Source organism: Microtus oregoni, unplaced genomic scaffold (genome assembly GCF_018167655.1).
Source record: "Microtus oregoni isolate MIOR12 unplaced genomic scaffold, Mior012 000026F_ref0000081, whole genome shotgun sequence".
Classification (NCBI taxonomy): Eukaryota; Metazoa; Chordata; class Mammalia; order Rodentia; family Cricetidae; genus Microtus; species Microtus oregoni.
In genome coordinates, this window is record NW_024543085.1 from 24,896,060 (window position 1) to 24,921,909 (window position 25,850).

General features: G+C 39.8%; 1 protein-coding gene across 5 annotated transcripts in view; it reads right to left on the reverse strand.

Moving 5' to 3' along the window:
- Positions 1–25,850, reverse strand: part of Tnpo3 (transportin 3) — a 77,259-nt gene that overhangs the window by 7,533 nt on the left and 43,876 nt on the right. For all 5 annotated transcript variants that reach the window (XM_041675399.1, XM_041675401.1, XM_041675402.1 and 2 more), the window contains 12 exons: positions 24,982–25,073; positions 22,886–23,025; positions 19,684–19,875; positions 19,165–19,256; positions 16,639–16,715; positions 15,112–15,172; positions 13,955–14,095; positions 11,994–12,110; positions 10,025–10,119; positions 7,777–7,933; positions 7,405–7,572; positions 4,677–4,789 (listed from right to left, as the gene is read on the reverse strand). In XM_041675399.1, coding sequence (XP_041531333.1) covers positions 4,677–4,789; positions 7,405–7,572; positions 7,777–7,933; positions 10,025–10,119; positions 11,994–12,110; positions 13,955–14,095; positions 15,112–15,172; positions 16,639–16,715; positions 19,165–19,256; positions 19,684–19,875; positions 22,886–23,025; positions 24,982–25,073 — 1,445 coding nt within the window. The remainder of the gene's footprint in view (positions 1–4,676; positions 4,790–7,404; positions 7,573–7,776; positions 7,934–10,024; positions 10,120–11,993; positions 12,111–13,954; positions 14,096–15,111; positions 15,173–16,638; positions 16,716–19,164; positions 19,257–19,683; positions 19,876–22,885; positions 23,026–24,981; positions 25,074–25,850) is intronic.

Sequence of the window (25,850 nt, forward strand, 5' to 3'; positions counted from 1 at the left end):
GCTCAAGACCACACGCACGCACGCACGCACGCACGCGCACACACACACACACACACCTGCCCCAGCCTTCTCTGGGAGCTGCAGAACTTGTTCAGCAATAAAGGTCAAGGCTACTTGGTTCAGTTGCCTTCTCACTGAGCAAGGACCAAGGATACGGTTACTCACAATACTGCTTTACTTAGATCCTTTTCTCTAGTTCTTTCACGAACTAGAATGCTGTCTGTGACTTGATTTTAGACTTACTCATTATTCTATCCATCATATATTAGCCCCATGAAAAAAGCATATGGGCCTGTGGAGACATATTCCAGAATGTGTGGGTGGCTGCTGTAAAGCAGGCAGGAGACATGCCCCAGCTAGTTTTGCAAATAGGCAATGACAGTCTGGCAGTTTCTTTTCCAAACAAAAAGAAGTTAAACTTTACGGATCGTCTATTTTGTGTGGGAGCTTCGGGGTTCCATTTGGCATCTCTTAATGACCTTACAGGGTAGAACTAACCTTATTTAAAGACGAATTAACCGAAATGAAAATAACAGCATAATGCCAACAGTCTCTGGAGGATTTCCCCTAGGCTTCCATTTGCTTCAAGGAAATTAGAGCCAACAAATCATGGTTTCTGGTGACCAGCAAGATGAACAGACAAACAGAAGCAGGGAGAAACAACTTTCTCCAGAGACCACAGTCATGTGAAATACCACCCGCACTATAAAGTCACAATGAAAGGAAATCAAATCATTTCATAAGGTCACCCAGTCTATATATGCTTACCTGGTACAGGGGAATCCCTACTTTGGAGAAATGTATCACAAAGGCTAGTTACTGTGCTAATTTTCAGCCATGCATATCAGCTGATACAAAATTAAAATATCAGTTCTAGGACATGACCTTTAGATACTTAGTAAGCTACAAAATAAACAGTTCTCCCCACCAACCTCCAACATTTAACTAAGACATTATAGTACAGGGTGACCTGAAACTATATAGCTCAGGTTGGCTTTGTACTTAAAATGGATGAGCCTCTTGCCTCAACGCCCTCACCCCCTTTTAAGACAGTTTCCTGTAGGTTAGATTGGCCCTGTACTCCCTATGTGGCTGGGGATTTATTTTAAATTTAAATTTATCACCTTTGCACTACCACCTTCCCAGTGCTAGCCACCACACCCAGCTCTGAGACTTAATATTGTTGTCTTATCAGCAACAGCCAAAGAAGTCTACTGATTCAGTACAATAACTACAAAACTGCAACAGTATTACAGAAACAAAGATTTCTACAACTCACATGGTATCTCAAGTACTCCAAATGCCCAAAACAGTCTTGAAAAGGGGCAGCAAAATTGGAGGTCTCATAATCCCTGATTTCAAAATTCATGATATTGTCAAAGTAATCAAAACAGCATGACACCGGCAGCGAGACAGACAGCCTAGAAGCAAATCCTCACGTATATGGTCAAGTATTTCTTGACAAAGGAGGTAAGACCATTAAAAGATAAAGAATGGTCATTTGAATAAATGTTGTTACGAAAACTGAATAGTTACTAGCAAAACAAAGAAATGCCCTAACATATGAAATAAATAAGCTAAATGAAGGAAAGAGGGAGGGAGAGGGGGGAGGGACAGAAGGAAGACAGATCAAGTATTATAATTCTTCACAGAAAACCTAGGGGAATTTTTATGATGTTGGATCTGACAATTCTTGGCTAGGATAAGAACACAACAAACAAAAATAAAAATGAATAAATTGAACTACAGTAATAGTAAAACCTTTAAGAAACTGGCAAAATATCTCAACAACAGAATGCTTGTAAGGTGCTCTATCCTTAGCACTGCAAAAATAAAAAATAAGCATGTTCTAACCGAACATCAAAGGATACAACCAACAGAGCTAAAAAGCAGCCACAAGATGGGAGAAAAAAAACCCTACAAATCATGTATCTAGTAGGGAATTAACAGGCCCAACACACAAGCAACTCTACAACCCAACAAGAGCTTGGAAGGCGCCTCACACAATAATCCTAGCACCAGAGAGGCCAAGGTGGGAAGCTCACCAAGGGCAGTAAGCTCCACTCAGCCTGTGCTATACAGTAGGGCCTTGTCTCAAGAAAAAACCAAAACAAAACAACAAAACCAACCAACCAACCAAACAAACAAACAAAAACCCCAAAACACAGAAAGGTCGTTTAGATACAAATATCCAAAAAGGATACTAGGCTTAAATTGCTAAAGTAGCTACTAGTAAGAGCTGGAAAACACTGAGAAAAAGACCATAAACAAACAAATAAATAAACAAAAAATAAAGAGTCCACAATAAAACATTTTGCCAGGTGGTGGTGGTACATGTCTTTAGTCCCAGTACTCTGGAGGCAAAGGCAGGCAGATTTCTTAAGTTCCAGACCAGCCTAGGCTACAGAGTGAGTTCCAGGATAGCCAGGGCTACAAAGAGTAACCCCGTCTCAAAAAACAAAACCAAAAATCCCCCAAACCAACCCAACAAAATAGCCTGGAGGAGTAGAGGGACAGAAAACTGTAATTAGGACATTTTACTATGTGATGGGGGAAAATCTATTTTCAATAAAAGAAAAAAATACTTGGGGAGGGGGGAAAGCCAGTGTTATTCAGAACAAGCACTGTATCAGTCTATAAAAAAAAATAAAAAAAACCTTGAAGTCCACTAGCACTTCCCATATCAAAAAGGTTGATAAGGATGTGGAGAAATTAAAACGCTGTACACACCTAGAGGAAATATAAGAAATGAAGGTACTCTGGAAAATAATGTGGCTGTTCAAAAAAATTCTTTTTCCTTTCTTTTTTTCCCCAAGTACAATAGTTTCCAGTCTAGCATAAACGCAAAAGGAATGAAAGCAGGGTCTCAAAGAGTATTTGAATATCCATTTTTCTCTTGTTTTTTCGAGTGAGGGATCACTATGTAGCCCTGGCTAGCCTGGAACTTGCTAAGTAGACCAGGCTCACAGAGATCTTCCTGTTTCTGGCTTGTGGATACTGAGATTAAAGGTTTGTATCACCATATTGAGCTCACACATCCATGTTTTAGGAGCTATGTGTAATAATGGTATCCATGTTTATGGTAATGTTATTTATACCAGCATGACTCACAGTAGACAAGAATAGAAGCAACCTTAAATGTACACAAACAGAAAAATAAATAAAACAGGGCATATACATGGCTAATGCTGACTGTCAACTTGACAGATTCTGGAATCACCTGAGACAAATCTCTGGGCATGTGTGTAAAGGAGTTTCTAAACTGCGTTAACTAAGGAGGGAAAACCTACTCTAAATAAATGTAGCTGAATTCAAGAGAAATCCAGCTAACTACTAGTGTTCATCTCTTCCTGCTTCCTGACTACAGATGAGATGTGCCTCCTGAGCTCCTACACCTTAACTCCCCTTCCAGACCCTCCAGAACTAGAATCTGAACCTGCCAGACTCTCAGTACACATGTATCTTCTCCTGGTACCACTCTGTCTGCCTCGGCTTCCTGGCTACCGTAAGATGAGCAGCTTTGTTCTATGTCCTTCCAACATGACGTTCCTTTCTCATTATGGCCAAAAATTTTTAAAAGTAAAAGCAAGTGTCACCATGTCTGAACTGTACGATTTCTCATCTATCACATGTACTTCTTATAGTGGCTATTTACTAGTGCAGACATATAATGAATTATTTAACCATTCTCTATTGATAGATAATTTTATTTCCAGGTTGTTTTTTTCTTCTGACATTATCACCCTGGCTACAGCACTCATTCTTTGGCTTACACATCATCCCACAAGTGTATGAATAAAAGCCTGTACTTAAGATTTAGCCAAATTTTAAAAGATCTACCTATCAGTTACAAAATCTGAATCGAGTAACTGCCATGAATACTATGTAGAGACCACAATGTCTCACACAGACTTTAATTCAAGGTTACATTTAGAAAACAACACTGTATTTTTATTTTTGAGGTTTTAATACTGAAAAACTGAAAACCCATTTCCTAATAGGAGCAACAAAAGGTATGAGCACTTTAATGACTGTAAGACAGTAACTAGGAGACAGTCACATCACATTTAAATTAAGATAGAATGCACTGTAAATGACTCATGAGCCTAAACATCTCAGAAATGTTTTATTTGCACAGTATTAAAACTTTAAAATTTCAAAAGAATCTGAGTGTTTTTAGGTTTGGGCACTGTGGCAGTTTGAATGTAATCAGCCCCCATAAACTCAGGGAGTGACACTATTAGAAGGTGTGGCTTTGTTGGAGTGGGTGTGACCTTGACTAGAAATTCTGTCTCTGTGGAGGTGAGCTTTGAGGTCTTACATGCCCAAGCCATTGGGCTCAGTGTCTCACTCTATTTCCTGTTGCCTTCTGATCAAGATGAAGCCAGCACCATGTCTGCGTGCATGCTTCCGTGCTCCCCTCCATGATGATAACATGAAGTGTAAGCAAGCCAGCCCTAATTAAATGCTTTCCCTTTCTAAGAGTTGCTGTGACCATGGTGTCTTTACAGCACTAGAAACCCTAACTAAACAGGCACTCTAGCTGATTAACTGAAGGCCACATCACTCGTAAGCCATCATGAAGTTGCCACCCGCTGACTTTTTATGCCGTTTCATAAAAGCAAGTCTAAGCAGTTATTTCTGTCTTCCTTTCACAAGGCCCTGGCACCACTCACCTAGTGACTTGCTTGTGGAAATCTGTGAGTTGTTTATGTGTCACTGTGACAGCTCCCACAGTTGTCTCCTTTGGCAAACCTTTCAAGGAATTCTCTAGCCACCGACAGAAGGTCTGTATAGAGAAATTAGACACGAGTTTTAAAAGGAATAAGATCTGGCACCTACAGAATCGGGCCAAATAAGATTAACAAAATACTATACTATCCTAGGCCTTCAAATGTTCTGGTTGAACAAAACGAAAGCATCTCTCCAGTCCACACTGTGTGGCTTACATAGCCAGGTATGAAGACACAGCCTTTAACCCAAGCATTTGGGAGACGGATGCAGGAGGACTGAGAATTTCTGGCCAGTCTGGAATACATAGGGAATTCCAGACTAGCTGAGGCTATATAGTCAGATCCTGTCTTAAGAAAAATAATAAACAAATCAAACATCAACAAGACACAGACACACACCCTCTCTGTACACACTCACACTGTCTCTTTTTGCTTTGTTTCTGTAATATGAACTAAACACAAACCCTCAGCTAACCTAAAATTCACTATGTAACTAGGCTTGCATCAAACCTGTGGTCCTCCTGCCTCTAGCTCCCAAGTACTTAGATCAGCTGGGATCAGTGTGTGTCATTATGTACCTGTGTGTGTGTGTGTTTTTTTTTTAAGATTTATTTATTATGTATACAACTTTCTGCCTCCACACGCCAGAGGAGGGCGCCAGATCTCTTTACAGATGGTTTGGAGCTACCATGTGGTTGCTGGGAATTGAACTCAGGAGCTCTGGAAGAGCAGACAGTGCTCTTAACCACTGAGCCATCTCTCCAGACCCTGTACCTGTGTTTTTAAAGCAATAAAGCAGATAGAAAAATAAGGAACTCAGAATTAACTAAATGAGAATTTTCTCCTTTACAAGTTTTCAAAATAGTACCATGGCCTAAATGAACCTCCTACTCAGGTATCTATATAAAATTTTTACTATAATTATGAATTGTGATACTTAATTAGGAACATGCTAAAATTGCAGTTAACTAAACCTGAGTTGCTTAAACCATATACTTTAAAGGTTCCTTTAAACACTTATTAAACTGGTAGTGATCAAAACACTTCTTCTTTAACACACATGCACACACACATACCCGCACATGCATGCACACACACACACACCTGCACATGCACACACACACATGCACACACATACCCGCACATGCACACACACACACCCGCACATGCACACACACACACCCGCACATGCACACCCACACACCCACACACCCCCGCACATGCACACACACAAATGCATGCATCCTTTTTATACTTGTACTGCTATTTCTTGGGGAAAGAGTCAGGGATATATGATTCCTGGGTCAGGTGATATAGAAACCATATCAGAAAGCATCGAGAATCAAGATTTTAAAGTCATCCTGCCCAGGGACTGTATTAATTTAGTTTCCTTGTAATATCTACCTATGAACTGAATAAATAACTGAACCTATAGTACAATTATGCATTTTTATTACTTATTTATTGGTTCTGGAAGATAGTTCATTTTAGGCCCTACTGTGTATTTTCATAAACGGCTTATAAATTAACATTAAAAATTAGAAATCATATTTTTCAAAATAATTTATAGGGTATTATACTGTGTCACTATGCTCAAAGCTCTGACATGATAGCTGGAGATATGACTCTGATTAAGAATTTCCTTCTCTTGCAGAGGACTATGGTTTGGCTCCCAGCACTCAAGTGACAGCTCACAACTGTCTATTCCTCTAGTTCCAAGGGAAGCAATGCCCTCTTCTGGCCCCTGCAGGTACTAGGCACATGTGCTGTAAACATATATGCAGGCATTCATACACACATAAAATAAAAAAAATCTCATATTTTTATATAGTAGGCATAGTATCATTTATGATTACATAGCTAGTACTGAAACTACTTGAGGAAGCGAGGGTCATTTGACTGCAGTATCTGTCACCCACTGAGCATGAGGGTTGAAATAACCTGTGCATTATTACATACCCTTATAAAATGTCCAAGGCTGGGGTACAGACAAGTAGTATACCACATCCTTAGCATGTATGAGCAGTCCCGCCACTCCACGTTGAATGGAAAAAAGGACCCAGTCAAATCTAGGTGTGTATACTATGGTTTACTTCTAATACTTGTATCCCTACAGAAACTCTGGTTAATGAAGCACCAAGGATCAATGTCATCCAGGATAGAGTCCAGAGTGATTGTACATTTCTTGAATAATCTGCATCTGGGTATAACTAATATATAACTATCTCTTCCAGGCAGTGTTGATGGACACATGCCTTTAATTCCAGCACTCAGAAGGTAGAGACAGGTGGATCTCTGTGAGTTCAAGGCCAGCCTGGTCTACAGAGTTCCAGGACAGGCTCCAAAGCTACAGAGAAACCCTGTCTCAAACAACCCCCCCCCCCAAAAAAAAGTATCTCTCACAAATGAATAGATTTCCCATGGACTAGACACAAGCGAATCCAAAGCTTAGTACACACTTCTGGTGATATTACAAACCTCAAGAATCCAATAAGGAGTTACTAGCTTTCAATGGGCCCTTTCACTTACAAATGAAGCTTAGTGATGTGTCTAAATTTGGTTTCAAGGACATATACAATAGAGCTGGTTCAAACTTAGGGCCAGTTTCAAGGAACCAAAGCTTATTAGGTTTGGGAACTGAGAGAACAGGCACCTTATGAAAGACACTTACCGGTCTGTCAACCTGCATGATCTCCCAGAGCACCTCAGCCACATCTGGTAAGGTGTAAGGTGGCAGACAGAAGCAGCATGTGTGGAGCAGCTGGCTTACAAGCTGCTGTCCAAGCTGGTTCATCACCTGTCCAATCAGTTCCTTACGCAATTCAAAATCCTCTTCATGCTGTAAGACAACGGGAGCATACACTAGGAACCAGGGTTGTGCAGTATGCAGCACTTAGCACAGATGGCTGACATCCAGAGGTTAGTAACTTGGTCAGTGACTGATCCCCTATGTATGGTACAGGTCAACTAAAACAAACCAAGTACACAAAAGAGACAGAAAAAAGCCATACACACACACACAAAAAGGCATGTTTATACTCACATCATTTGCTACTCCTGTGTGGATGAGGTCTCGTAGGAACCTCATGACACTGCAGTTGGCATCTCGGTGGTCCAAGGTGGTAGACGCAATGGCCCACTGTAAGATGGGGATGACTACTTGGCTTCTCAGTAAGGTGACAGGGCTACGCTGAATAAATCTGGTATGTGAGGAGAAGTTAGGTATTAATAACAAGATTAGGCTACAAAAGCTGCAAAGATAAAGGATAAAAACCATGGAAACAGTAAAAGCCACTGGTGCTGGGAACTCTAGGGAAGGAGGGTTAAAATAGAGCACAGAAGACTTCTAGTAAGATTACAGCGGTAACCACTCCTTAGACCCTTCTCAGAACCCAGAGTGCAAAAATATCAGAAGTGAATCCTAATGTCCACTCTAGAGTCTGTGTTTCAAAAACAAGTGTAGGAGAATGGATTTTAGTAAATGGATCATTCTGGAGGAGAATGTTGATAAATGGGGAGTTGTGTATGCCATGTGCGTGTGGGGACAAAAAAGGCACAGGGAAACCATACTTTTCACTAAATTTTGCTGGGAACTTGAAGTCATTCTTTCCTTTTTTTTTTTTTTAAAAGAACCTTGGAGGCCTTCTGCGGATATGGGCACTGCCCAGCGTGAGAACACACTGGATGCCACCGAACGGTGAACCCATTCCAAGGAGCCCTGCCCTTGAAGTTATTCTTTAAAAACTCTTCATACATACATACATTACATACATACATATGTATATAAATAAAAGGGGGAGACCAGTGAACCTGCTATTCTCAATTTCAACTCAATGAGATCTGGAATTACCCGGGAGACAGGCCTCTGGGAATGCCTGTGGGGGTTATCCTGATAAGCGTAACTGAGATGGGAAGGACACTTGTTTTGGGCGGTCCCATTCTTTTTTTTTAAATATTTATTCATTATACACACACACACACACACACACACACACACACACACACACACACACACATAATATTCTGTGTTCATGTATGCCTGCAGGCCAGAAGAGAGCACCAGACATCATTACAGATGGTTGTGAGCCACCATGTGGTTGCTGGGAATTGAACTCAGGACCTCTGGAAGAGCAGGCAATGCTCTTAACTGCTGAGCCACCTCTCTAGCCCTTGGGCAGTCCCATTCTTTGGGTTGGGATCTTAAGCTGCATAAAAAGGAGAAAGTCAGCCTAGCACAGCTGCTTCAAGCTCCTACTGCTGTAACTTCCCCACTGTGACAGACTAAAGCGTTAGATTGTAATCAAAAGAAAACCCTTTCTTCCTTAAGCTGCCCGACAGGGTATTTAATCATAGAAAGAGGAAAATTAATTAGTAGTCAGACGAAGTTGGACATGGTGGTGCACATCTTTAATTCCGGCAGGCAGATTTCTGCCAGGCTAGTCTACATAGTGAGCTTTCAGGACAGTCAGAGACATGAAGGGAGACTCTGTCTATAAAATAAACAAACAAAAACTAGGAATCACTGGTTCTATCTTAAGGATGTTCAGTTTCTTCAAGAAGTAGAGTGAAGCAGGAAACAATGAGAGCAGCATGAGACAGTAACACCACTGGGGATTGCCTGTGTGTGCTGGCACAAGCTAGAGCCTTCTGAGTAGAGGGAGTCTCAGCTGAGAAAATGTCTCCAAAAGATCAGGCTCTAGGCAAGCCGGTAAAGCATTTTCTTAATTAATGATTGATGTGGGAGGGCCCAGCCTATTGAGGGTGGGTTCAACCCTTGCCTAACAGTCTTGGGTTCTATAGGAAAGAAAGCAGGCTGAGCAAGCCTAGTAAGCACCCTCCATGGCCTCTACATCAGCTCCTGCCTCCAGATTCCTGCCCTCACTGCTTTGATAACAACTGTTATATGGAACTGTGAATGAAATAAACCTTTTTCTCCCAAAGTTGCTTTTGGTCAGTGTTTCATCACAGCAATAGTAACCACGAAGACACTGGGTAAGCACTATTTGATTTTCATTTGATAGTGGGCACTGAGCTCGGAGTCTCCACTTAGACACATTCCTAGCCTGCCTAAGTACATTTTTATGTGGCGCATATTCCTTCCATGTTCCCACCTAATACCCCCTCACCTCTGCGTATAGGGCAGCTCACAAAAAGGCTATGAATCATTAAGCTACTTTTCCTGATGACCTCATTTTATAGAGAAGGAAATAATAAAATGTCAGATGGCAAAATTAGGCAGTGACAAGAGATGAGCAATTAACATTAAAGTCTTGTTCTTCAGAAGGACTTACCGTGTGGCTAACCTGAATAGGTCATCTACAGTGTCGGGGTGATTTTGGAGGCCATTCTGCTGTTCTAGGAGCTGAAAAGTGGGAATGCACAGTGCCTAGAACAAAACAGTAATTTTAAAACTAATGCTTAAACATAAATGTCAATATTTAGACTTGCCAAACATCATAGCAAATACAAGTAGAAGAAGCACGTAGGAAATGACAAGATTATGACAGGCAGAATAGAAAAAGAGAACTCTTGACCAATTCAAAGAACAAGCTTATATGTTTAAGAGAGAGAGGGCGGGGGGATCAAAAAGTCACCTATTAGGGACTGAGGAAGGAGTCAGCTCAGTAGGGAAGAGCACCTGCTATGGTAGCGTGAGGAACTGAGTTTGGATCTCCAGTGCCTGCATAAAGAGCCCGATGTGCCCGTAACGTCAATTTCTTTTGGGGGGGCGGTTAGACAGGCAGATGCTAAGAGCTTACTAGCCGGCTGGCTTTGTGGAAAAAGCTTCTGCTTCAGTGAGGGACCCTATCTCAAGGCAAAAGACAGAAAGCAGGAGAAAGACACCTGATGCTCTATTCTTGTCTCCAAATGTATATACACACACACACCTATACACTGATGTGTATATCACACACACAATACACTTAACACATACACAGAAGACATTTAAGGGACAAAAGTACATATTTCAGTTGATGCAACGAATTGATTATGTCTCATCCCCACTTAAAATCTTTTTACTTTGGAAGATAGTGTCACAGAGCTCCTGAAACTGGAGCCACAGTATACCAAGGTCGGTCTCAAACTCACAGTAATCCTATTGCTTCAGATTCCTGAATAATGAGAATATAGGCATGCACCATCATATTTGAATCTTTCATGGAATGTTTAAAAATGTATTTGTTTGTTTATGAATGTGGAGGTCAGATGACAACCCTAGGTATGGATCCTTTGTTGTTTTTCTGTTGCATGTGCCATCCAGGTCTGAGAGCTTCAATTTCCACAGGAACCATGAGATTATAGATGCTTACACCACTGTATCTGATGGGAATTACTGGCTCTGAGAATTCAAACTCATGTTTTTGAAGAAAGCACTTTACCTAGTGAGCTATCTCTTCAGCTCCTTGTTGATTTTAAGCCAGGCTGGCTTTGAACTCAAAGAGACCCGCCCGTCTCTGGAGTGATGGGATTAAAGGCGTGCACCATCACCACCCGACTCTACTCTTCATATTTTTGAGACAAGATTTGGTTATGTAGCTCAGACTGGCTTTCAACTCACAAAATGCCTATAGTCACGAAATATCATACTTGGCACGGAATTAGAAATTAAAAAAAAAATTTCTTTAAGGATTGTTTTAGGTGTAGGAGTATTTTGCCTGCATGTTATGTATGTACACCATCTGCATGCCTAGTGTATTTGGAAGTCAGAAAGTGGTATCAGATGCCCTGGAACTGGAGCAGTGGATAGCTGAAAGCCACTACATGGGTGCTGGAATCGAATTCAGGTCCTCTGCAAGAACAGCAAGCGCCCATCCCAGCATTAGGGAAGACACTTTATATATTGTACTAGATGCGGTCTAGTCATCAAACCTGGTATCTGAGTTTCATCTTCTGGGCCCACATGATGGAAGAAAATAATCAACTCCCTAGCTGTCCTCTGACTTCCACACTCTGTGGTGATATGTGTACCCCACACCCCAACAAATGCATTAAGAAATTAAAAAGCCAGGCATAGTGGTAGAGCTTGTAACCTCAGGACTTGGAAGGTAGAGGCATGCAGATCTCCGTGAATTTGAGACCAACCTGGTCTACATAGTGAGTTCCAGGACATAGTGAGACCCTGTCTAAAATAAAACAGTCACCAAGTGTCTGCCTCCCCGACATTAGAACATCAATACGCCATGGCAGTGATAGGAATAAAGACACAGCAAAGGCCCCCAGGCCCATAAAGCCTGGCATATTCTCCCCAGGGAAACACACCTGGAGCATGTCTAATAATCCCTGCCGACAGCCTTCTTCCATGCCGTACTCATCCACAAGGATACTGCCAAGGTACAGGAAACAGGAGTGCTGATGTACACGGTACACATTCACCATCTGCAAGAAGAAACTACCCAGTCAACTCATCCCTCACCCCTCAGAAAGAATCTGGAGTATCAACAATCTATCTGCAGGAAGAAAATCAGATGGGGCTTCTCTCTCTTTTTTAAAAGATTTGCTCATTTACTATGTATACAGTATTCTGCCTGCATGTATGCCTGCAAGTCATAAGAGGGCGCCAGATCTCATTATAAATGTCTGAATCACCATGCAATTGCTGGTGGATTGAACTCAGGAACTCTGGAAGAGCAGCCAGTGTTCTTAACCTCTGAGCCATCTCTCCAGCCCCTGGGGCTTTTCTCTTTAAGGCAAAGTTTTACAGTTTATTGGAAATACTTTCTGAAACACAAGGCTCAACTTAATTTTCAAGTTTTCTTTTTTTAAATCTCTCTAAAAGATTTATTTATTATTGTAACAATGTTCTGTCCTCATGTATACCTGCTGCAGGCCAGAAGAGGGAACCAGATCTCATTACAGATGGTTGTGAGCCACCATGTGGTTGCTGGGAATTGAACTCAGGACCTCTGAAGAGCAACCAGTGCTCTTAAGCTCTGAGCCATCTCTCCAGTCCACAAGTTTTCTTTTTAAAGAGTTCTTTCATGCCTTTGACTGGTTTCCTTCTGAAGACAATGTTGAAAGAACTGTCAAATACTTCAAACTACAAGCAATTTAGTACTTGGGGTAGTATTTCCAAAATATAGTCTCATTGTCTAGGATTAAAGGTCTGTTTAAAGAGTTCTTTCATGCCTTTGACTGGTTTCCTTCTGAAGACAATGTTGAAAGAACTGTCAAATACTTCAAACTACAAGCAATTTAGTACTTGGGGTAGTATTTCCAAAATATAGTCTCATTGTCTAGGATTAAAGGTCTGCACCAGCTATGCCCAACCCTCATTTTTCTTTTATTTTGGTTAAGGGACACACTGTAAAAGTGTAGTCTCGTTGGCATAGTCAATGTTTTAACTCTAATTTGGCAGTGTAGCACAAATATACCCCCAACTTCCCCAAAGTTTAAATGTGCTATATTGACACAGGAGGCTAACATAAACACAAATTACTTAATGACCTAAGGATAAGTGTTTCGTGTAGGTCTAAATGCTACTACTTCAAATCACACCATCACAATTACCAATCTTAATGATTAAAAGAAAAAAAAATTGGGACCAGGAAGGTGACTTGTGGATAAAAGCACAAGCATTAGGATCAGAGTTCAGATCCCCAGTACCCATGTAAAAGTTGGGCAGGTGGGATGGGCACTTGCAATTTGAATACTTGAGAGGCAGACAAGGCACACCTAGAGCAAACTTGCTATCTCGCTAGAATAGCCAGATCTCCAGGTTCAGGGAGAGATCTCATCCCAACAAGAAATTTAGAGTTTGATTGAGGAAGACACTCTTTGTTAACGCTGGACACACTCCCTATACACATGCATGTATACTACCCCTTGGGGGAAAAGAAGAGAATCACATTCATTTTTGACAAATAAAAGAGACCCATGTGAAAAGCAAAATATAGTCAAGATAGAACAAAATCTGGCTGGTTCAAGAAACAGCAAGTTTGACTTGTTTCATTGTCCCCAAGACATTAATTTACATGTTTACCGCTGGCACATAATGGCTGAGCACGAGCTCTTCTCTTCACAGGATCTTAGCCAGTCTAGTCAGACTGCTGCTACACAAGCTCTTTCTCTATGGACAACATACTTACTTCATGTACTTACTTATTAAAATATATTTTCCTTTGTAAATCAATCAATCAATCAAAACGGCTTCCTTTCATCAACAAAGTTTTTGCACTGAAGGTATAGTTGTATACAAAGCATGTCACTCAAGGAAAACTGACCTGTGTGACGAGTGGCTGTAGAAGGGCTGCAGACCCTTTGCCTACACAACGAACAGCGAAGCGCAGGCATCTGCAACAACGTTCTACAATCCGATTGTCAGCTCGGTGTTTATTTAGAGTCTCAGACAAAACTGGCCATATCTGAATCAAAAGTTAAAATATGAGAAAGAAAGCATATCAACTAATAGCCGAGAAAATAATCCTAAATTGGTAATATCTGATTTGTTTTAAACTAAGTAATTATTATTAGTCTTACACCATAGATTGGCCTTCAGCTACTTCAAAGCTATGACAATCTTCCGCATCAGCCTCCCAAGTTCCTGGGATTACTGCATACATTATTACACCTGTCTGACTTGGACAGGATTTTCTTTATGGTAGTATACATGGCCTGAGTCAGCCAGTATGTATACAGATGTGCACAGGTTCATATATTACACATTACTAAAACCCAATTGCTTCTTGAGAGAAACACAGTGACTTGTTAGAACAAGACCACCAACTCTATAAAAATCAGATACCCATTTTCCTAAATTTCAGAATTCCTCAGTGAGGATAAAAAAGAATTTCAGAGGAAAAAAAATCTTTAAAGGTAGCTTTAGGAAAGCAGAAAACACACAAAAGAACTGGGGATATAAATAGTTATCTGCTACACTGAAAAATTAAGGCTATCTAGTATTTATGTAACCTCCAAAGTTTGCAATGCACTTCTAGAAACCATGAGATGATTCATCAGTAACGACACTTGCCACCCAAACTTATGACGTGAATTACATCCTGGGCAACACAGAATACAGAGAGAGAACCAACTCCCGCAGGTTGTGCTCTGACCCATGTGCCCTGCGAGCGCATGTGCACAGATACAATTTATAAAATAAGAAAGAAACTAATAAGTAAAAACCCCTTATCTCTTGATCCTCATATTATTCTGAGTGGATAAAGTAGAAGGGAGTATTATACTGAGGGAAAGCTAATGTCACTTACTTTGTCACAATATTAGGCTAGGACTGATTAAGCCTCTTAGCAATCAGTTAATCTTAGAATTTCTACCTCTTACCATGCCAACAAATTAAATCTCACTATGAACATGTGAAATCAGTGTCTCCTCAACACAGATCCTCAAAGGGAAAAGAAAAAAAGCATCCATTAGTACTTACTTCCTGTATGACTTTTTGGCACGGATGAGTCTGTCCATTTTCTACAATGGGATTGGTGTGCCTGGGAAAAGATAATAGCCCCAAACAGTGAAAGATAAATTTAACTAAGAACCCAGACCTCGCTCTGCTCATAAAATCAGGTGGTAGAGTCATTTACTTACACCAACACAGTTTTCTTCTAGCCCATTTCAAGTAAAATAAACATACTTTAAGCCACCCCCCATACACAAACATCAAACTGCCACTAAGGCAGTTCTACTAGAACAAGGAAATTTCATGTAACTCTGGTTATATGGGCTGCAGGGCAGGCTCTACTACTTTTTCTATTATTTCTCCTTATAAACCTAAATGTGTTTGTTTCTAAATTAATAAAAATACATACAACCTACCCTGAGCATTAAAACAGAGAAAGTTCAGCCAGGTGTGATGATGCACACCTTTGATCCCAGCACTCGGGAGACAGAGGCAGGCGGATCTCTGAGTTCAAGGCCAGCCTGGTCTACAGAGTGAGTTCCAGGACAGCCTATAAAGAAACTGCCTTGTGGAGTCAGAGGGAAGCTATTAGCAGGCTCTCACAGCTATGAAGGGAAAAGTGTTGCATCAAGTCACTTGATAGTAATAACTAATAAGCAAAAACAATGTCTGGCATAGGCTTCTTCTATGCAACTATGCAAGTATTACTCTGATACTCTAATTGCCCATGAACCTAACAGACGTATAAGCTATACAACTCAGCCAAGATCAAGTTTTGGTCACCATTACTCAATCGTCTTTTTAATCATGGCTCCTCTTGAATGCAAAGGATTTATTTCATCCAGCATTGAAGAGACTTTATTAATTTTTGGATATATATAATATATACCAATGATCCTGAAGAGTATTGTCTCTGTAACAGCAGGAAGAAACAACAATATCACTACAGAACTTAAGAGAAAGGTCAACTGTTTACATCTTACTAAAGATCCAATGAATCAAGATACCTCGGTGGATGGGAGCTAACAATCTGTTTTGAAAGAGTTTCAGGGGCTGGAGAGATGGCTCAGCGGTTAAGAGCATTGTCTGCTCTTCCAAAGGTCCTGAGTTCAATTCCCAGCAACCACATGGTGGCTCACAACCATCTGTAAAGAAGTCTGGTGCCCTCTTCTGGCCTGCAGATATGCACACAGACAGAATATTGTATACATAATAAATAAATATTAAAAATTAAAAAAAAAAAAAAAGAAAGAGTTTCAAGGTGATTCTGGTACACACTAGCTTGAGAACCACCAAAATAATAACCAAAGTGATGGGGATGATGGTGGTGTGTGTTTGTATGTAGCAAGGTAGGGTCAGAGACAGGATCTTCTTATGTAGCCTAGGCTGGCCCAGCTTGCTGTGTAGTAAGCATGACCTTCAACTTCTTATCTTCTAGCCTCCACCTCCCTAGAACTGGGATTACAGGTTTGTACCATCACTACTGGCTTGCTTATTTCGGTGTTTCATTTGTGTTTTCATTTTAACTCTAGGAGACTAAACCTCCCTTCTTACCTAAATATTACCGCCAGGCGATCTAAGAACACAGTGGGATCTGAAGATATGCCATTGCTGGGCTCCTGAGACAACAGCTGAAGAAACAAAGACATTAACACACATGGACCTTTAGTGAATACTGCAGCAGACATTCTTACATATCAACCTTTGCTTATCTCTTTAAGAAGAGCTGAAAAAATACTCAAATGGTACAAATTTCTTATTTGCAGACTACTTGCCTCCATCTTGTGCCCTGGATTAGACTGCATATTAGTGTATTCACTATGTAATCACTTGAGAGGATAAAATATCATTTGATTTTTTTCTCTATTAATCTATGATTAAGATGTCTATAATAGAAACTGTATATTGTTATTTTATACTTAGTATATGTAACATTTGTATTTAGCTAAAAAATATTTAAGTTTATGAGTAAACCTGAGTAAATATATATGTATACTGTATATAAGCCTGGTGCCCAAGAGGGCCAGAAGAGGATGCTAAGAACTGAACCCAGGTCTTCTATAAGAACAACAAGTGCTCTTAACTTCTGAGCTATCTCTCCAGTTCTTATATGCAATTTTTAAAAAAAAAACACATTTGCCAGGCGGTTGGTGGCACACGCCTTTAATCCCAGCACTAGGGAGGCAGAGGCAGTCGGATCTCTGTGAGTTTGAGGCAAGCCTGGTCTACAAGAAACCCTGTCTCAAAAAACAAACAAAAACAAAGAAAAAACACAATTAAGTCTGGGGTGGGCAGAGTGTTGAGTGGAGGTCTAGAACAAGTAGTGAGAATCAGTTCTCTCCTTCTACCATGTGGGTCCTGGGGATCAAATTTAGATCCTCAAGCTTGGTGGCCAGCACCCTGACCCACTGAACCCTCTTCCCAGGTCAGTTTTGTTTTAAGTTTTAGACAAAGTCTTCCAATGTATATGTAGCCCAGGTTAGGTTCTGCCTCAGCACTCAACTACTGGGATTATAGGCATGTGTCACCATACCCAACTTATATTTAGTTTTATATAAGATAAAGTGTTAAGATTACTTCTTTTTTTTTTTTTTAATATTTATTTATTTATTATGTATACAATATTCTGTTTGTGTGTATGTCTGCAGGCCAGAAGAGGGCACCAGACCTCATTACAGATGGTTGTGAGCCACCATGTGGTTGCTGGGAATTGAACTCAGGACCTTTGGAAGAGCAGGCAATGCTCTTAACCGCTGAGCCATCTCTCCAGCCCCAAGATTACTTCTTTAAAGCATGTTTTAAAAGCAAACTGTCTCTCATTCTCTTTTCTAAAATTCCTTAAATACTGCTAGCAGTATAGATCATTACAGATGAACTTCAGGACCATTATGGCAAGTTCTAAAACTTCCATTAGTAAGCCTATTGTTATTGCATTAGAAATGCAACTGGAGAAGAGCTGACAGCTTTCAAGTGTTCTTCAACCAAATATGGTAGACTAGAGATTTTCTGTTCCTCAAACAGTCTTACTAAGTAGCTGAGGCTGGCCTTGAACTCATGATCCTCTTGTCTCAATCTTCCCCAACCAGAGTTGGGATTATAGGTGTGTGCCAATACTCCTGGTTTCTAGGTTTTTAGAATATGGTTGGTTTTACTTCCTGGACCTGCTTTTCACACTGGACCTTCTAAATTGTTATCACCAATATTGAGAATCTACTGTCTCCCACCCCCACAGGGTTTCTCTGTGTAGCCCTGGCTGTCCTGGAATTCCTCAGTAAACCAGGTTGGCATTGAATTCAAAGAACCACCTTTCTCTACCTCCTGAGTGCTGGGATTAAAGGCATGAACCACCATCACCCTGAGAATCTACTAATTTTTAAATAATCATGTGACACATAAACAATGTTTTGGTCAATGAGAGACCACGTGTATAAAGTCACTTTACAAGATTATAATGGACCTGAAAAACCTAACACTGATTTCACAGCTACTCAAACAGCAGTGTGCAATGTTTACTCCTGTATTTGTTTCTGATATGACCGTTACTGATGTGTTACTATACTACTATTACTGTTACTTTGGCTTTGTTTGTTTATTTGAAGAGTATGTCACTATTTAGTCTGGGATGCCTGAAATTCACTACATAGTCTCAAAGTCCTGATCTTACTGAATTGACTTCTCAAGTGCAAGGGATACCATGTCTGGCCTTACCATTATTTTAAATGTACACATACTCAGGAAAAAGAAATTGCTATGGTAGCAGCAGCCCTTATATGCCCAGTGTTTGCTATGTATCTTGACTTGCATTAAGAAGTCATTTCAAATGACTGATCTTCTGGGTTTGTAAAATAGTCAAATGTCTGATACCTACAAAATGCCTAACAATGCTTTTCTCAGACTGTTTCCTTGATGTAAATTAATGTCCAATTGCATATTTTCTAGGATGCAAATACAATTACTAATTTTAATGAATTTCAGTTAATTCTCTTGCCTTTTAAACATATAACTAACTTGTATACAGGAATTGTACTTTTTATTTCTGAATATATATAAGTATATATTTAATTCCTTATTTGGGCTCACCTTTTTCAATGCCATAACCTGAACAGAACATAGCTCACTAAGACATTCAGTAATCTTATCCAAAGGGAGTCTTGCTAGGACAAGAGCTGTTCCTGAAAAACAAAATGACTCAAATGAAGAGCATAAAGGCTGAATTGAGATAATTAAATTAGTTGATCTATATTACAAAAATAAACAGAATTCTTTTTAAAAGATCAGTATTGTTTTTAAAATTATAACTTTCTTGTGTGTTTGTTTAGAAAAATTCAGGCTGATTTTCACATTGATATAACACATCATTCATTTCTTCTTAGCAGCAAACACGAATGTGTTGTCTCTACCTCAAGTCTATAATTACACTATACATACTGCAAAGCAGTGTGAATTAATTTGATAGGCTTAAGTTTTGCTAAGAAAAGAATGTATGAACACATATTGGAAATTTCCCCTGAACAGAAAAATCACTAAGAACATTATAACTAAAAAACTTCAAAAAAAAACTTAACCACAAGTAATGGTTGAGAGGAGACTGTTACTAACCTTTTAGCAAACCCACAGCAGCTTCGGGAGACAACATGAAAGAATCAAGGGAGTGGGCAATTTCTAGGAGTCCATTAAAGTGCTGAGCCATATGATCCCGACAAACTGAACAAATGTTATGAATGGCTTTGGCTGCAGCAGAAGCCAGAGGCTTTTCACACAGGCCTTTCATCAAATAGCCCAATACAGGGTCTACGAAATAAAAGCCAAATACAGATTATACATCATACTCAAGAAAAGTATATACTTTGTTGCAACAAAGGTCGGTATATTTTTCAAAAGTAACCCATAAATGTAATATAAGTTATCCTTGGTTTAAAATAAAAATTCAGCAAGTGGTGACACACACCTTTAATCCTAGCACTTGGGAGGCAGAAGCAGGCTGATCTCTGTCAGTGTGAAGCCAGTCTGGTCTATATAATGAATTCCAGAACAGCCAGGGCTACATAGCTCATGAGATCTTGTCTCAAAAGAATCAACAAGGGGCTGGAGAGATACCTGAGTAGTTAAGAGCACTGGCTGCTCTTCCAGAGGACCTAGGTTCAATTCCCAGCACCCATGTGGCAACTCACAACTGTCTGTAGAACAGTCCAGTTCAAGGGTATTCAACAACCTCACATAGGCAAACATGGAAGCAAAATACCAATGCATATAAAATAAAAATGTTAAAAGAACCAATAAAACAAACCAACCTACAGATTTGGAGGTGATCTCACTGATGCTCTGTCAGGAAGCCCTGAGTTCCATTCACTTCAGCTTTCAATTTTTTCTTCATTGTAGTTAACTGTTCCTTCGAACCCCACAGAATCAGGCAGCAGTTTGAAAACCACTGACCGTGAGCCCAAGGGATGGCTTAGCCTTAGGCGTGTGCACTACTCTTCCCAAGACCTCAGTTCAGTTTCAAACACCTAGAGTGGCTTACAAGTGCCTGTAACTCCAGCTCCAGACTGATCTGAAGCCTCTGGCCTCCACAGACACCTGCACTCCTATGCACACATCCCCACTCTTGCATATACTTTAAAAGAACAACATTCAAATACAATCGTGTATGTGTGCATATGTATATGAATGTTCACATGTAGCTCCATAGTTGGTGTTAGTGTTCCTCTATCACTCTCTATTTATAGAGGCAGGGGCTCTTAACTGAACACACTGTTTGCTGACTGTTTTACTTGCCAGCCCGCCCTGGAGATCGCCTCTGTCTCACTAATGCTGGGATTTCTGTTGCCCATTTCACCTTTCCAGTTTCTAAGTGGACCTAGACTCCCATCAAACTTGCAGGGCAAGTGCTTTACCCACTAAACCATGTCCCAAATCCCATCGGTAGCACTTCTAAATGAAACTAATTGACTACTATGACTTGACATTAGCAAACGTAAACAACAACCCTGACTGAAAAAGTTATTTCTAGAGTTAATGCTATTCTTCTTTTCCCTTTCTTTATAAAATCAGATTTTTTTAAAGAAAGGAAAGATGATTTTTAAAGAAAGGAAATATTAAATGTGCTATATGATCATAAGATCATTTTCATGGTTACCATGAAAAAACAAACAAAACTTAAGGAATCAAAAGATACTGTGCCAAAAACCAATTAAAAGAGTTATTTTTAAGTGAGAATGTGGCTCAGTGGTAGGATGCTTAGCTAGTGTAACTGCGGCCCTGGAATTGATCCTCGGTACTATAAAATTAATTTCTAACACAACCTACCATAGTCTATCCTCTTCCCCAAAGGTCCCAAGCCTATTTAGTTAAATACTCAGAAGATGGAGAATTGGAAATGATAGCCCACACAACTCCAACATTGTAGGCGTTGACTCTCAAATAACATCAGCAGTTATTTCCAACACAGCAATTTGTTTACTGCTGATGTACAAATCTGAATGAAATACTGCAAACAGGGACTCAACTTGGCTGCTTATTGGACACGACAAACAATGACCCCACTTTTGCTTCCTGGTAGAAGGGTGCACACACACCATAGGAATTTTGAAAATATTATAGAATGGCAGGCTCCACTTGCTAAGTAGCTTGGTAATAACTGAGCACACCTATCATAGGATCCATGCACAAAAGTGAGAAAAAGAAACATGTACTTATTTTGGTGTGTGTGTGTGTGGTTTTTCAAAACAGGGTTTGTCTGTATAACAGCCTTGCCTCTCTGTAGATCAGGCTGGCCTTGAACTCAGAGCCCGGCTTGCCACTGCCTCCCAAGTGCTAAGATTAGTGTTCACCACCACACTTAGCTACTGGTTTACTTTTTGTGGCAAACACTTTAGTCATTAAAACCAGATTATTTGCAAACATTCACAAAGTTGGGAACACATAAAATTCTCAGAATGAATCGTTTTAAATATCGGGAGTTTGATTACATATTTCTCTGGACAAATTTTTTTTGTTTTGTTTTCCTTGGATCTCAGTGCATTCATTTGCAAAATAAGGGTGTTGGGATAAATGATTCCAACTTTAACTCCAACTCTCAAGATTCATTTTATTTTATTTTTTATTTTTTTTAGGTTTTTCAAGACAGGGTTCAGCATAAAGTTTTGTTTTTGTTTCGAGACAGGGTTTCTCTGTGGTTTTGGAGCCTGTCCTGGAACTAGCTCTTGTAGACCAGGCTGGCCTTAAACTCAGAGATCCACCTGCCTCTACCTCCCAAGTGCTGGGATTAAAGGCGTGCACCACCACCACCCAGCTCATTTTAATTTATTTTTATTTTGAATAATTATTAGCTTAGATTAAAAAAAAATCTACTTATGGGGCTGGAGAGATGGCTCAGTGGTTAAGAGCACTGCCTGCTCTTCTAGAAACCCTGAGTTCAATTCCCAGCACCCACATGGTGGCTCACACTCATCTGGTGTCTTCTTCTGGCCTGCAAGCCAGACAGAACACTGCATACATAATAAATAAATAAATCTTTAAAAAAAAATCTACTTAACAAATAAACCCCCTTCTTTCCTTTAGTTGGTGTTAGAAGGACAGTCTGATTAGCTAACACATGTACCAAAGACCATCAGAGACAGAAATATCTGTGCTTAATTTAAGAAAAGTATGAAGTAGTCCAGCCCTCTGGAAGTCTAACAAATGTTCAAACTAAGCAACTTATATAAATAACAATGTGCTTATTCTATGAGAAGTAAGAAAACAAGTGCAAAAGAAAAGAGACAGCTCAAGTGATGGCAGCAGAGGCAGAACCCACACTCACCCAGGAACTGTGGATTCCGGTCAACCACTTCACTCATTTCACCAACCAGCTCGATGCTGGTGTACCGCACAGCCATATGGACAGTCTCTGGGAGACGGACAACTCCCTCTAGTACCTCCACAAGTGTAGGATTGTTCTCCCTGAGGATAGAAAGCAAGTACTTATAGTTACTTCTATTGGGTACTATTCTGGCCAAGCAGCAGGCAGCAGTGAAACTTCACATTGTAAAAAGGGCATCTAAGTAAATAGTAACTATTCAAATCAAAGTGCAGAACATTTTCAAACAGGACTTTGGCTTCTTCCTTTCTTGGGGTGCTAAGAATGTGCACTGAGGCACATTCTCCAGTCCTAAACATTCCCTAATACTTCAAAAAGTGACAAAAGATAGAAATTAAAGCTAACAATATTCCAGAAGAAGTACACTGCTCCTTCTGAATGACATCAAAGTATCTAGATATAAGCCCGCAAACAAAGGAATTTGCAATTGGAAAGGCAGATGTCAGCTGATGGTGACAGTCATCTTTTAAAGAACCTAGTTCATTTAGTCCCCTATCTGCAGCACCTAGAACAGTGCCTGGCACATAGTGGGCACTCAGGAAATACTGCTTAATACTTAAGCGAATGAATGAATGACAATCATAGACCACTTCTATTAGCTGTTATCCTCCAAAGGATTTCTTATGGCTGGATACTGGAAACTCTGAAAAGGAAAGTACAGGTGAACCAGTTTACTAAGTGAAAAAATCCAAGAAAAACAGGAGCAGGGGCCATTAGGATGCCCTGATTTGGAACACGAGGGGAAATTTAAATCAATCAAACACTTTCCACAGTTCTGTGAATTTACCACCCTCATCCTCCTACTAAACTGGATTTAAAACACAGAATGGAAGATGTTCCCAGTTAGAATTTAATCCAGAAATGAAGATGTTTAAAATGAAGATATCTAGGATTATAGCATGAATATCACCTGCCAATTACTAGGCTTATCACATCCTTTAAATGGACTAAAAAAAAAAAAAAACCAAAACAAAATGAAAAACTGTAATCACATGTTGGCTTGAAGAGAGGATAAACAAGTAATTATTCTCTCACTGATGCTTTAGACTGGACACTCTACCAGTTATGGGAGACTATCTACCTATCCCTTTTCAAATCAATACCTATTGGGTATAATAGTAACCCTCAGACCATCAGAGAAGGTTCCAAAAGACACCAAATGGTTTAAGAGCAAATGCTATAGTAAGCAATTAAGAAGCAGAACTTCTATTAGAAAAAAGAAAAATAGGTCTAATCATTTCCTTAAGCATTTCTTGGGTTGAAAACACATCTACGAGCTCACAGACCAGGCCCAGAAAGGCAGCTAAGAAGAAGCACTGTGCCTTTAATAGGTGCCCCTCCATCTGTCTCGGCCGCCTTCCAATCACGGTCCTAAATAGAGCCAGAGTGTAAGTGCCGATCCCACATAGCTGGACAAAATTATTGTATCAGTGTATAAACTCAGGACACGAGCAAACTCTGCTTAAGAACCTTTCCATAAATTTAATTTTCATGCTAAGCAATTAGCAATTGTAATTCAAATTCAAATAATTTAAAAGTTTCAATGGCAATAGCAAAAGTAACAACTGTCCTTTAGATTCTCTATTCTTTTAAGTAAAATGGTACCAATGCTCTGCCTCTGAAACCCATAGATTCCCTAAAATTGAGAAAGAGAACAATGTAATTAAACAGCTTACCTAAGGTCACAAAAACAGGAGACCCAAATTAATGAATGCCAATCCCATTGTTTTTAAGGAAATACCAAACAATGTAACACTCTAACGAACTCCTTCACACTGTCACAAAGGAGCCACTGAGGGGAAAAAAAAAATCAGCATTCTATTTCTAGGATCAATAGTAAAATAAGTTTAACTCTAGGAAACATATTAAAATATGGCATCAGCAATGCAGGCCATCCTACACTAGACTAAAGCTGTAAGACTAGACAGCAGCATAGAAGTTGTAAGACTTTCCAATAATATACCATACAGAAACATGGTGTAAATCTCCTTTCTTTTGATATTTAAGAGTTCCCAGCAAAAGACTTATTAGACACTCACGGATCAACACTCTTTGCTATAGCAGCCATGATAAAGAGAACCGCTTCTGTCACCTCCCAGGGTGGGTTGCCTTCTTTCAGAGTAGAATACAACTAGAGAAGAAGAGGTGGATTATGGAGCCATTAAAAGAAAACAGAATTCCAAACACAAACAAAACAAAAAATGTTAGTTCAAAGAAATCCGGCTCTTTTTTCTAAACCCAATTATCTCTCAGAGCCACCCAAGAACAGTACTTTCATATTTGGATTCTCACTGTTTAAAAGGAACTACGATTTTAGTGCCTAAAATAAACATATTTAGAACCCCAAGAGTTTCCAAAAAACGAGAATCATGGGGGAAATGTTGAACATTAAAGGGTATCTGGTGGTCTCGACAGCACATCAATAGGTAAACGTTCTTAAAGCACACATCCTGCATGTGCATCTGCTTTATAAATTATTGGCTGCACCAACAGGAGTGCAAGGGAAAGTGCTGGAAGGAAACTAACTGCTCAGAGGCTCTATACAATAGCACATGCAAGCACTTATTGTTTTTCTTTTGTTTTTTTAAGCAGGGCTTCTTTGTGGCAGTGTTGGAACTCGCTCTGTAGACCAGGCTGGTCTCTAATTCAGAGATCCACCTGCCTCTGCTGGTGCTGGGATTAAAGGCATGTGCCACCATCATCCTGCCAAAAAAACACATCTTTTAAAAAAGGCAAACCTAGCAGAATACTTAGTGATGTTCTGGTTCTTAATTTACCAGATCATATATATGTGTGGAACATAACTTGCTATTAGGCCAAGTAAAATGTTTATAGTCAAAAATAAATAACTGAAAACAAAACAAACTAAATTTCTACAGTCACTACAAAGGAAAGCAAAACAAGAACA